Source organism: Chrysochloris asiatica, unplaced genomic scaffold, assembly GCF_000296735.1.
Source record: "Chrysochloris asiatica unplaced genomic scaffold, ChrAsi1.0 scaffold00052, whole genome shotgun sequence".
In the NCBI taxonomy this organism is placed as follows: domain Eukaryota; kingdom Metazoa; phylum Chordata; class Mammalia; order Afrosoricida; family Chrysochloridae; genus Chrysochloris; species Chrysochloris asiatica.
The window spans coordinates 2,757,372-2,770,332 of NW_006408570.1; the positions used below are offsets into that span (position 1 = coordinate 2,757,372).

The window sequence follows — 12,961 nt, forward strand, 5'->3', positions numbered from 1 at the left end:
AAAAAAAAAAAAAAAAGTGAACAGAGAATCCAGAAGCAGACCACGCTGTATAAAGAAACTTCATCTGTTACAGAGCTGGCTTTGCAAATCTGTAGGTAAACAAAGGACTTGCCTATTTATGATGCTGGCTAATTTTTATCAGTATGGGAAAAATGAAATTGAAACTTTATACCATAAATGAAGAGAAAGCATTTCAAAGTTTTAAATATGAAGACAAAAGTTTAAAATTTTAGAAGATAATGCAGGACAAATTCTTTGTGTTTTTGGAAGAGAAAGCTTTTTCAAAAAAGACACAGAAAATGAAATATAACATACTGTATTAATTGAGTCTGATATATTAAACCAATCTTGTATTCCTAAAAAAAATTAAAAAATAAAAATAATAATAAAGTAGACTGCCACTATTCCTCCCTTTCAGTCAGCAGTCATGCGCTTGACTCATTGAACCAAGAGACTCCCCCACCCCTGCCCCCACTCCCAAGGTCACAGTAACACAGGAAGAGGGAGAGGATAATCCTTCTTTTGAAAAAATTGCCAGTTAATGAAACTAAAATGATCATTAGAAAGCCACCACTTTGCAGCCCCAAGTGCAATGACTTCTCCAGGCAAGGCCAACGGAAGCTTCAACCACTAGATAAGACATCACTGAAAACAGATTTACGTGGTGCCAAGTATCCTGGTGTGGAGCCTTAGGATATGTACTCAACCTCAATGTCAGTTTGAATTTCAAGGTTGGTGGTTCAAACTCACCAGCCGCTCCTCAAAACCCTTTACAGGGTCACTATGAGTGGGAACTGACTCAAAGGCACACAACAACAACAAGATATCATGCAGAGAAGAGTTGTTCATCATCGAAGGGAGCAAATACTTTACAGCAGACAGATCTGGAGGCACCACCTTAACCAAGTGACCAGATTATCACCAACCAATGATAGGGCACCCTGACATCACTGCTTCCCGCTCTGATGTAATATGATGGAGCATCATGTAGGACACATGCTTGCCAAGATGATCCATCCGAATCTTATCCGGTCTCTAGATCTAACTTACAATTTACATTGGAAATAAAGGAGTTGGAGGAACAAGTTAAATAAGACCAGAGGAAACAATCAAGCAAACCCAGAACAAGGACAACTGGACTGGGCTCTTCAAAAATTATTCTCCATCACCAAGGGAGAAAAGCTTGAGCAGAATGCAGGACCCTATCCAGAGAAGCAACAACTCCAGAGATGGAGGCAGAGATGAGGACATGGAGACAGAGAGCAGCTTAGGACTCCAGACTCATGGAAAGAGAAAGGCTGCATGCTGGCAGCCAGGAGGCAGGCTTGCAGAAAGTGCCCTTTGGGTGTTTAAATTATTACATATTCCTGAGTGTTTTTGTGTACATCCAAAAAAAAACACCAGCGGGAATAGACGCAAATACTGTTGAAGCATGGAGGAGATTGTAATCATTGCAATGAAACAAAATACAATAGGATTTTACAGCAACTCGGCAGAATTTAACAACAACAACATATATATATTTCATTGGGTTTGCTTCTCTAGAAAACGAAGCCTAAGACAACACCCAAGTCATCCAACTCAACGAGTCCAACTTGAGTTCAGTAGCAGGTGGAACTCTAGGAAAGGGAGAGGAACCTTCCTAGCGGTGCCTGAAGCTAGCCTTGAGGGGCGGGGGCTGCCTTTGATGTGGCCCCTGATTAGGACTGAGGCTCCTGGAAGTGGGGTGGGTTAGGACAGAGAAAATAAATCCTTCAACGTGTCCATGGGACAACAAGGAGAGTTCAGAGACCTGGGGAGCCCTGGAGTGGAAGGGCAAGGTAGGAGCTCACTAGAGCCTTGAGGGCCCTCTGTGTGGAGCCTGGGAATGAAGGGACTGTGGGGAGAATGCCAGGCAGGTGGGCACACTGGGAGGACTGGCCTGTTTAGGGCAGAGCCGAGGGAGCCACACCTTCCCGACAGAAATCAACAGAACTGAGCAAGTGTGTGCAAGCCCTGCTTCTAGGCTGCAAGGAAAGAACCTGGGCTCCCTACCACAATGGCTCTCTCTGCCACAAGTTTTTAAAAATAATTCTTGTGTTTTTACAACACATTAAAGAAGAAAAAAAATTAAAACCCCACTTTCCCTATCTTTATATGTCTGATTCTGAGGCTATTACTCACTTTGCTCCCAAACACTTCTGTCCATCCAGACACCCCAGGTAGTTGGGATTGTATGAGGGCCACCAGGATGGTGCTCCATTCCCTGTGGGAGCTGGGGGCCGTGTGCACACCTCACTCAGTCCACAGGGATGCCCAGCAGTGACCCTCCAATGAGAACCCACCTGCTTCCTGGCTTCTTACCATTTTCCCTGCAAAGGTGATCTCCATGAAGGGGTCCACCAAGTTCTTCTTGTTACTGTCAAAGCCGAAGATCTGTTTCACATTGTCCATCACAGCATCGTCCACTGGGGAGGAGAACATTGTCAGTCACTGCCCATCTGTCACCCCACCTCCTAAACCCCATCTCCAGGTAGTCCTGAGACTCCCAGAAGAAGTCTCCTCAGCCCCTGAAGCCCAGGGATTGTGGGAGGGAGGATTGTCAGAACACTGGGGCCCCAAACTATTTGTCCCTCTGCTCTGCCAACTGACTGATTAGAAATCTGTTATCACTAAACGCAGAAAGCAAACCAGGAAGGGCCTGGGAGGTGTTATAATATGCCATGTGGGTATCTGTTGGACATTTTCTTTTAAATCCATGAGCACAGTGCTTGAGATAGGCTCAGACAGTAAGTCCATTCTGCTTTATTTTTTTACATTTAGAATCCATGCTGTGCCAAACCAAACGTTTTACTGAACTGGTTCATTTCCACAAATACCTTTACGTATATGTATGTATGTACGTAAAGGTATTTGTGGAAATTAACCAGTTCAGTACATGTATGTATAAGGAGCTCTGGTAGCGTAGTGGTTACGAATTGGGCTGCGAACCTTAAGGTCAGCGGTTCGAAACTACCAGCCACTCCGCGGGAGAAAGATGAGGCTTTCTACTCCTGTAAAGATTTACAGCTTCGGAAACCCTGTACAGGGTGGCTATGGGTCGGAACCGACTCGATGGCACTTCACAACAACAACAACAACAACAACAACATATGTATGTATGTATATGAATGAACACAGTGGCTCCATAGGATAAGTACTGGATTGCAAACCACAAGGTCAGCGGTTCAAGCCCACCAGTCGCTCCGGGGGAGAATAATGAGGCTTTCTACTCCCACAAAGATATACAGTCTCAGAAACCCTATAGAGGGTTGTTATGAGTCAGGACCCACTCCAAGGTACTTAACAATATGCATATGAATGGTGTTGCACCATTAGTAGTCTAGGTAAGTCCTAGACTATTAACCAGAAGTAGGCAGCTCAAACCTACAAGGTGCTCCTTGGAAATCCTTTACAGGGTTGCTATGAGTCAGAACCAACTCAACTGTGCATAACAACAACAATGCATATGAAGGAGAGAGTGAAAGAGGAAAACAAAAGCTCTACAAGGGGACTTCAAAAATTTGTGGGAAAATGGAACTGAAAGATAAAGGAATTTTCTAATGAACTTTTGAAAATCCCTTGTAAACTAACTAATGTCTACAAGAGGTTAACACCAATTAGAAACCGCTGTTGTTAGTGCCATCAAGTCAGTTCTGACCCATAGCGATCCTATATAGGGTTTCTGAAGAGTGACTGGTGAGCTTGAACTGCCGACCTTACAGTTTAACCAACTTTGTAGTCTGGTACATTAACCCACAGCACCACACCAGGAGTTAGAAATTACCTATGTTCTATTTACCTACCTCTTCTGTTCTTATTTACATTTACAAAACATTACAGAGAAATAAACTTAAAATTCCTTCACCTTAAATGTATGTGGTGCTGTGGATTAATATGGTTCAAGCTTACCAGCCACTCCTTGGAACCCTATACAAGGTCACTATAGGTTAGAACTGACTCAACAGCACTTAACAACCCCTAACTCATGTGTTAAATAGGTGTTAAAATACATGCCTACAACAGGATTTGCCCCCTATAAAATGAAGTGCAGCCAGAGTGCTCCTTGGAGGCCAGGATGGCTAAGCTTCGTCTCTCATACTTTGGACATATTGTCCAGAGGAAACACTCACTGGAGAAGGGTGTCATGCTGGGTAAGGTGGACAGTCAGAGAAAAAGAGGAAGATCCCTAACGAGATGGATTGGCCAGGTGGCATCATTGATGGACTCAAGTGTGGCAGCGGTAGTGAGGTTGGCCCAGGATTGGACATTGTTTCATTCGGCTGTGCATGGGGTCGCTATGAGTCGGTTCCAACTCAATGGCACCTGACAACAACAACAAAGTGAAGTTCAGAAGGGAGGAAGGGAAAAGAAAGAAGAGCTATTGGTATCAGAAACAGGAACCCAAGGAGGAAGTGGGAAGAGTGCTGTTCCGTGGAAAGGACTGCAATCAAAGACCAAAACAAAATGTGTATAAGTTGCGGAATGGAAAACTATTATAAAACAGCTGCTAACTACAACTTATTTAAAGCTTTTAAAATTATCTTTGAGTAAATAAGCTTAAACTGAAAGAACCCATTTTATCTACTGGTATCATTCACCTAACTCAGAACCCTCTATGATACTTAAGGCTTTGTGTCAACTTGGCTGGGCCAGGCCTCTCAGGGAGGGGTTTAACAGTTAAGATGTGGTAGTCCTGGTGTGGTGTTGGAGGATAAGCACTGGGCCTCAAGGTCGGTTTAAACTACAAGGTCGGTGGTTCAAACTCACCAACTGCTCCTCAGAAACTCTAGGGACGCTATGAGTCAGAACAGACACTACAGCACTTAACAACAACAACAGCAATAATCCCTCATGATGAGATCCAATATAATGTCATCACCTTCCCCATGCTGTGATCAGATGTGATCAGTCCTGATCTGATGTAATTATACTATGTGTTGTAAATGGTCGATTCTATGATGTCAATGAGGCCAGGTACAATCTACAAGATTAGGTTAAGTATCTTAAGTGAGCCTCTTTTTAGATATAAAAAAGGCAAACAGAGCTTAGAGGGACCTATTGCCACCAAGAAAGGAGAGCCAAGAGTGGAGTGCATCCTGGGACTTGGGGTCCCTGCACTGCAAAGCTCCTAGATCCAGGGGAAGATGGACACTAAGAGGCATGGAGATCTCCAAGGAATGCTGGACTCACAGATGTTGAAAACAGACAAGGACCTTTCCCCAGAGACAACCCAGAGAGAAAGAAGCCTTCCGCTAGAGTCGGCACTCAGAATGTGGACTTTTAGTCTCCTAAACTGTGAGAGAATGAATTTGTTCAAGGCATCCACTTGTATTTCTGTTATAACAGCACTAGATAACTAAGACACTCTAAAAAAGATAACTATTAAGCTTTATGTAAAACTTGTAAGCAGGAACCCAAGTTGCAAATGTTTGTGCTGATTCTTCTGTGCTGTGGACAGTGACTACCTAAATGCCAATAAGGCACGCTCTGAAACACTGCCTCACCATCAGACCCGTCAAAGGAATATCTGGAAGTGGGGTCCAGGCATCTGTAGTTTTTTAAAGCTGCCTTGTCAGCTGCTGCCGAGTGGATTCTGACTCACGGTGACCGCATGTGTGTCAGAGTAGAACTGGGCCCAGCAGGGTGTGACCTTTCAAAGGCAGGTGTTTCCTGTGAGGCGCCTCTGGGTGGATTTGAACAACCAACTGTTCAGTTAGCAGTTGAGCGCTTAACCATTTTTGCCACCCAGGAACTCCTAAAACTCCCTTCTTCTTGTTGTTAAATGGCGTTAAATTTGTTCCAACTCCTAGCGAACCATATAGGGTTTCCAAAGAGCAGCTGGTGGGTTTGAACTGCCAACCTTGTGGTTCACAGTCCAGTGTTGATCCTACAGCACCATACCAGGAGTCCCTAGAGATGGTTTTCATGGGCAGTCAGGGTTGACACCTACAGCTCTAGAATAGTCAGTATAATTTTCCATGTGGTTACTGAACACAGAGAGGATCAAGTTCTGGGCTAGCCACCGTAACAAGTCAGGCAGTGGCCACAATGGTCTTCCTGGGGGACAACAGTAAGGACACAGTGAGGGTGGGTCACCATCTACCATGGCAGGTAACTGAGTGGTTTTCCAAGACATGGGACTTTTAATGCTGATACCAGAGTTGTTGGTGGTGTTGTTAAGTGCCGTCAAGTAGGTTGCAACCCATAGTGACCCTGTATAGGGTTTCTAAGGAGCAGGGTAGTCTGGGACAAACTGAGTTAGTGGGTGACAGCCCTGGACCAATGCTCTTCATTCCTGTGACATTGGGTGCCTGGGGTCCTTCAGCAAATCCTTCCCATATCCCCAGCTCAGCGTCTGCAGATTTGCAGGCCAGGGACTCTTCATGGAGGGGAGGGTAACTCAATGGGCTCCGGCACTGCAGGTTAAAGAGAGAGTCTGGGTGGTGCTGGCACCATGGTGAGAACCAAGAAAATGGACCCACAGAGTGACTAAACTGCCAGGCCAGGCCCAGGAGGCCTGCAGTGGAGACCAGAGGCAGCTATAACCCCCAGATCACCTGCATCTCAGTAACTCCACCAGCGTTTATTGCTTTTCTTCAACTTTGATTGATATTCTGTGTTAAGAACATTAAAACCCTTGGGAAGCCCAAAAAAGTCCTTGAGGGAACTCCCAGCAGCAGAGTGAGGGAAAACTGAGCCCTATACAGGCTTCCAGTAGACCCTAAGGTGAGGATGGTAAGTCAAGGGGGATGGGCAGGAAGGGAGCAGAGGAGCAGTCCCTGAGAAGGGTGAGGCTCTGACAGGAACCGAGAAAGGGTCCCAGGGACTCACAAGCTTGGGCATCTTCTTTCCCAAGAGAAGAGGCTTTGGTCCTACAGAGTCTGCCTTCTTAATGACCCAGTGAGAGCCTGGCTCTAGGGGGCCTCCATACAGAGAGAGGGTGCCAGACTTACTCTGAGGTAAATCCTCTGCCCTGAAGACCTTCAGGCAGAAGTGGGCTCCTCGAAGGGCTACACCAGTCGGCCTTAGTAGGTTGCCTTCGATGTCTTCCTTGTCTTCAGAGGGATCTTTTCTCTCCAGCTACAAAGGAAATCAAACATGATTCTGAAAGCGCTCTTCAGCACCATGTCTTGCCTTCTTTTTCTAGGAGCTCAACCTTAACCCCTTCAGAGGGTACATTTTGAAGAAAGGCAGATCGTACTCCGCTACTGACTACCTGTGACCCCAGGGAAGTTCCGTAACCTGGGACTTAGCGTCCTCATCTGCACTGTGGAAACAGTAATATTAACCTCACAGGATTGTCATGAGGATTAACTTTGATAATGATGATGATGATGCAAAGGTACCTGGCATACAGCACGTGTTTCACAAAGCCTTCGTTTCTGTCCCATACCAGCCATTTTTAAAAACAATTGCTGGTGTAAGTATTGGGCTGCTAACTGCAAGGTTGGCAGCTCAAACCCACCAGTCACTCCCTGGGAGAAAGATGAGGCTGTTTGCTCCCATAAAGATTTACCACCTCAGAAACTCTGTGTAAGATTGCTATGAGTCAGAATTTACTGTATGGCAGTGCGTTGCATTGGGTTTGACTTGACTGAGGTCTAAGCTGTGTATAAAGATGTTGATGCCTCCCCAATCCTCAAGACCTTTCACTTTCTTACTACCTCTGACTTATTACTAGGAGTCCTGGTGTGGCGCTGTGGGCTAATGCACTGGACTACAAAGTCGGTTTGAACCACAAGAACAGTGGTTCAAGCTTACCAGCGACTCCTTGGAAACCCTATATAGAGTTTCTTGATAGCGTTTAACAACTGACATGTAAAAATGATGATATATTTTCAAGAAAAAAAAAAAATCCAATGATAGTTCTATATTTGTAGAATACTATCATTATTGTAAAAAAATATACACATACCAGTTGGAACATCCTTCTGGAAGAATACACAAGATATTAATGACAGCTATCTCTAAGTGGTAGAATTATGAGTGATTTTTAAAATCTTTGTCCACATGCTCTACACTTCTCATAATTAATATTATTGTTGTTGTTAAGTGTCATCAAGATAATTAATATGGATTCTTTTAAATCAGAAAGAAAATCATGTTGTTTGGGTTGTGGTTCGGTGTCTCCACCAGATGGCACTATGTAAGGTGCTGAGACTCAGGAAAGTGTACTTACCGGAGCTTCATCCCCTGGCCCCAGTACACAAAGGCTGGCTTTTAGGTAGCCTCTGGCCCCAGCTGAGAAATCATCAGGGTCTGAGAGCAGTAGCCACTTCCTGAGATAGGCATGTCCTAAAATTAGAGACAGTATCCATGGGTAACTCCAGAATTGGAAGGACCCACATATGCAAACACAAGCAGGAGCCTAGGGTCATATGTGAGTAAGTTGAAGGGCTCACCCACTGGGACACTGGGGTAAGACTCAAACTGGAGAATCAGAAGGGACCTTGAGTGTTCATATGGGCAAAAGCCAGAACTATTATCAGGAACCCCTACATAAGGGTGTTAAGGACAAAAGTAGAAGAGGTCATTTTCCTCTCCCCCCTCAGGGGCTTGTTGTCTAAGGAGGACCAGTCCAAGGCAGAAATCAGGGTACAGAGAAATCCTAGACTTTTCACCCAAATGCCCTGTCCTTGTCTGAGGTAATTCCAGCCTCCAGAAACCCTTGCTTGGGACCTTCCAAAATTAGGATCTTTGACTTGGGCCAACTGTGGGCACAGGTGAGGACTGACCTTCCTGAGGAGGTCACCTGCTTTACCTGGAGCGTGAAAACCTTCCGGTAGCTTTTACCACTGAGATCAAACCCCTCTTCTCAATTCTAAAATTCCCAGTGAGGAAAAATGGACGTCACAAATGGGTGTCCCCAAGCAGCCTCCAGAACCAGGGTTATGGGCCCATGCAAGGATGTGGCCAAATAATGAAAACTCAACTCACGGGGCTCTCTGTAAATGGTGCCCACGTCCATCTGAAATCAAAGAGAGGAAAGGCCAATCAGACCCGTGTCCCTGAAGTGCTACATTAGTATAATGTAATTTAAATCAAGTTTTGGAAAAGCATTTGGTGATGTGGGGAAATGTTCATCATATACTATTATATAGGAAGAAAGCAGATTATGTTTTCATCCCAGTTTGGTAAAGTCTATCCATACATAGAAAAGAGAAGAGAGAGGAATAGAAATACCGCAGGTTGGTAACAATGCTATGTAGGTTTGGGTGATTTCTTTTCTTCTCTTTTTTATTCTTTCATGGGTTTTATAATTCTATAAAAAGACTTAATTATCTTCATAACTGGAAAACAAAATAATTTAGCCCTTAGACTCACAGATGGAGCCCTGGAGCACTGTCTGCTAAGCACTGGACTGTTACACTGTAATGCTGAAGACAGATGAGACTTTCTGGTCCCATAGAGATTTACAGCCTCAGACACCCTATACAGGGTCACAATGAGTTGGAATTACTTCTATGGCAATGGGATTGGTTTTGAGAAGGTTTGAGGAATAAAGTGTTTCAAAAAGTTAGCGATTCAAAATACAGTAAAGGGCCTATTTGTTACAGAATGACTCAACCTGGAACCCATTTCTTTATAGACGGCTTCTCTAGAAAAATCGATTCAGGTTTTCACCTTGTGAGCACTTCCCACAGAATCCACTGCTCATTGCCATTAGTCAATTCCAATTCAAAACATCTTTATGGGATCAAACAGCATCGTCTTTCTCCTGAGAAGTGGCTGCTAGGTTTGGACTACCAAGCTTTTGGTTGACGATCCAATGCCTAACGTCTAGCGCCACCAGGGCTCCTTCCTCACAGAGAAGGGATGCATATTTAATCTGGAGAGTAGTAACAGGTGAAAAGAAGCCTCTGCCTTCGCTTTCTTTGGGATAACTGCTTGAAGATTCAAAAATGAGGAAATCAGTACAAATCACATTAATATGCCATTGAGATCCCCATTACTAGTTCTTGACGTCATGCATCTCTGGGTTGTGCAAACAGTTAAAGCACCTGGCTGTTAACTATAAGGTTCAAGCCTACCCAGAGTTTCACTCAGAAGAAAGGTCAGGAGATCTATTTCTGAAAAACCAACCACTGAAAATTCTATGGAGCACAGTTCTACTCCGACACATATGATTTTACTGGTTGTATTTTAAGCAATTTGTTATCTACCCTCTGAGTGAAACCATGTAGTCAGCTCTCAGTTTTCCACAGTGAGTCCTACAGGTTGCCGGCTCTCTCCACTGCTCCCAAGCCCCCCCATCCCACCCCAGCCACATCCGGACCCCACTCCCCAGCCCAGAGCCAGAGTTAAATCAGGGTACTGAGTCGGTGTGCCGCTGGCCGGAGGCAGTCAGAATTAAGAGGAAGGCTGTCAAACTCAAACCTCACACTGCCTTCCCAGACCCAGGAGAACAGGATTTCTGAAGCACTAGTCACATGCTGCATTATCCACAAATTTCTCCATGAATGGATAATCGAGAACGAACTGCCTTCAAAAGCAAATAAAACAATTACCCGGAACTCCCCGATGAGACTATCTGTCCTGAGGGAACAGGAATCTACCACCTAGAAGGAAAGATAAATGAATACTCACACTTACAAGTACATGTGAGGCCCCATCAGAGCCACACTACACCCAGCTAAGTCTCCCAAAACAATACACCCAGCTAAGTCTCTCAAAACAACACACCCAGCTAAGCCTCCCAAAATAACACACCCAGCTAAGTCTCCCAAAACAATAAACACTACATCCATCTAAATCTCCCTAAACAATAATAGCCAACACTTATCACTTAATCGAGTCCAGGCAGTGGATCCAAAATACACACTTTTAACCATTATACTACACTGAGGCTCAGAGAAAGAAAATCTTACTGGAAACAGCCACAAAGACAAATATACTGAGTACCAGAATATCTGCCACAACCAGGGATTTAGGCGCCCTGAGCTGAGGCATCTGGGGGATGCTGGACAGTAGGGTCTCCCCACCCACCTGCTGCCTCTCTTCTGAGCTGCCTCAAACATTTCTGTGGCCAGGAGAGACTGACTGAAAGTTAGTTCGCATCATACAAGCCCCCTTCTTACACTTCTCCTCTCTCACACACAGATGCTCACTGACAGACACACACACCCTCAAGTCACATGTGTACAAGTACACTGATGTGTCCACAGCTGCACTCTAAGCACACATGCACACTGACATGCATGACACACAGCTTTGGTGGCTGGACTGTACCGTGATAAAGATAGGCTCATCAAACAGCTCTGTAGGAGAGTCAAACAGGTTGAAGAAAAGAGTCTGTTGGTTCAAGAAAGAGAAAAACAAGTCAGTGTCCACTGACCCACTAGGCTGGGGAGAGGGTGAGCACTGCCCACAAGTCTGACTATTTTGTGGTGTCAACTTCACTTCAGTCCATGCAGGAAGTGTGGATTGAGCTCAGCCCTGTGGATTGAGCTCAACATCGTGTTGATACTGGAATCATGAGCTCGTGCAGTTTCATCAGAGCTTGCCATCTCAGGGAAGGGTGGGTGTCTGACCTTACAGGATGACAGGGATGTGGAGCAGAGAGACAGCCCTATTCTCCAACTCTCAGATAGCCCACCCAGGATCTCAACCCAAAGTTGGGGCCCTCTACAAAGACCCTCCAATGACTGTCCAGGTGTCTGCTCCAGGCTCCCAGTGTGGAAGGCCCACCCAGGACCCAGACCTAATGTGTGTACCTCATTGAAGAGTGGGCTGTTTCCTTTGTGGATCCGTGTCCGCTTAGTCTGCCCAGCTGCGGTGACTTTAACCACAGGCTTGATGTTCACGCCCGGCAGCTGGCGCCCCTCAATCACCTGAATCCTGATCTGAAAGCAGAAGGAAGAAGAAAGGACTAGACAGGCAGGAAGGACGGAACCATCTGCCCTCTGACCCTCACCCCAACAGAGTAAGAAATCTCCATTGGCTACCCAAAATGGGGGGCTACAAAGGCAAGAAGTGACTGGCTTACAAGCTTTCAAGAAGGAACCTAGATTCAGAGGGCGTGAAGGAAGGTAGAATCTCCACTGAGTAGTATACAATCTGTCTAGGCGAGGCTGATGAAATGAAATGCAGATGGGTCTCTTGTGATACAATAGTGAATAATTGTTATCAGGACTGCTTGTGAGGGTTGGAAACGTAAAGGTAGATGTTTTGTAGCAAGGAGGGGCATGATTAACTTTTCAGTCTAGGAGCAGAAGTCCCTGGGACCATCAAGGGAGAAGAGCAGAGAGCGGGACCCTAACCCAAAGAAGCAGAGATGCCTGAAATGGAGGCAGAGATGATGACATGGAGATATGGAGCAGTTGGGGACTTTAGACACAGAGAGGGAGAGGGACTGTGTGCTGACGACCAGCGGACAGGCTTGTAGTGTATACCCTTTCATTGGTTGATAATGCAATGAGACAGTATACAATAGGATGAATGTAAAACTAATGTTCTCCCATGTAAACTATCACATAAATCACAATAAAACATTAAAAAAAAGACAAAGAGAGAGAGTCAGAAATCTCAAGGACTGTTTTCACTGTAGGTACCCTGGGAAGGGTACGAAAAGAAAATCAGAAGAGCATTATAAAGACAATCAGATTTCCCCACCAAGTTCCTTACATCTATAAAATACAACAGTCCAAAAGCAGGATCATTGTAAAAACGTAAACCAGTCCCCACCTCAGCAGTTTTTTGCACATGTTAAAGAACTTCTGTTGTTTAGTTTTTATGATTACCACATAAGGAAGACTGATGTAAATGCTCTATGCAGTGGAATTTGTGATTCACTGGTACAATTCTCACAGTGATTTGTCCCCAGTGATCCTTTTGTTCTTTCTAGGAGCTCTGGTAGCGTAGTGGTTACGAATCGGGCTGCGAACCTTAAGGTCAGCGGTTCGAAACTACCAGCCGCTCCGCGGGAGAAAGATGAGGCTTT

At 45.0% G+C, this 12,961-nt stretch overlaps 1 protein-coding gene across 14 annotated transcripts in view; it reads right to left on the reverse strand.

The window, feature by feature from the left end:
• The window catches only part of DYSF (dysferlin), a 328,923-nt gene that overhangs the window by 222,404 nt on the left and 93,558 nt on the right, over window positions 1-12,961 (reverse strand). For all 14 annotated transcript variants that reach the window (XM_006862906.1, XM_006862903.1, XM_006862904.1 and 11 more), the window contains 7 exons: window positions 11,736-11,864; window positions 11,251-11,313; window positions 10,530-10,580; window positions 8,959-8,989; window positions 8,201-8,316; window positions 6,975-7,101; window positions 2,344-2,447 (listed from right to left, as the gene is read on the reverse strand). In XM_006862906.1, the coding sequence (XP_006862968.1) occupies window positions 2,344-2,447; window positions 6,975-7,101; window positions 8,201-8,316; window positions 8,959-8,989; window positions 10,530-10,580; window positions 11,251-11,313; window positions 11,736-11,864 (621 nt within the window). The remainder of the gene's footprint in view (window positions 1-2,343; window positions 2,448-6,974; window positions 7,102-8,200; window positions 8,317-8,958; window positions 8,990-10,529; window positions 10,581-11,250; window positions 11,314-11,735; window positions 11,865-12,961) is intronic.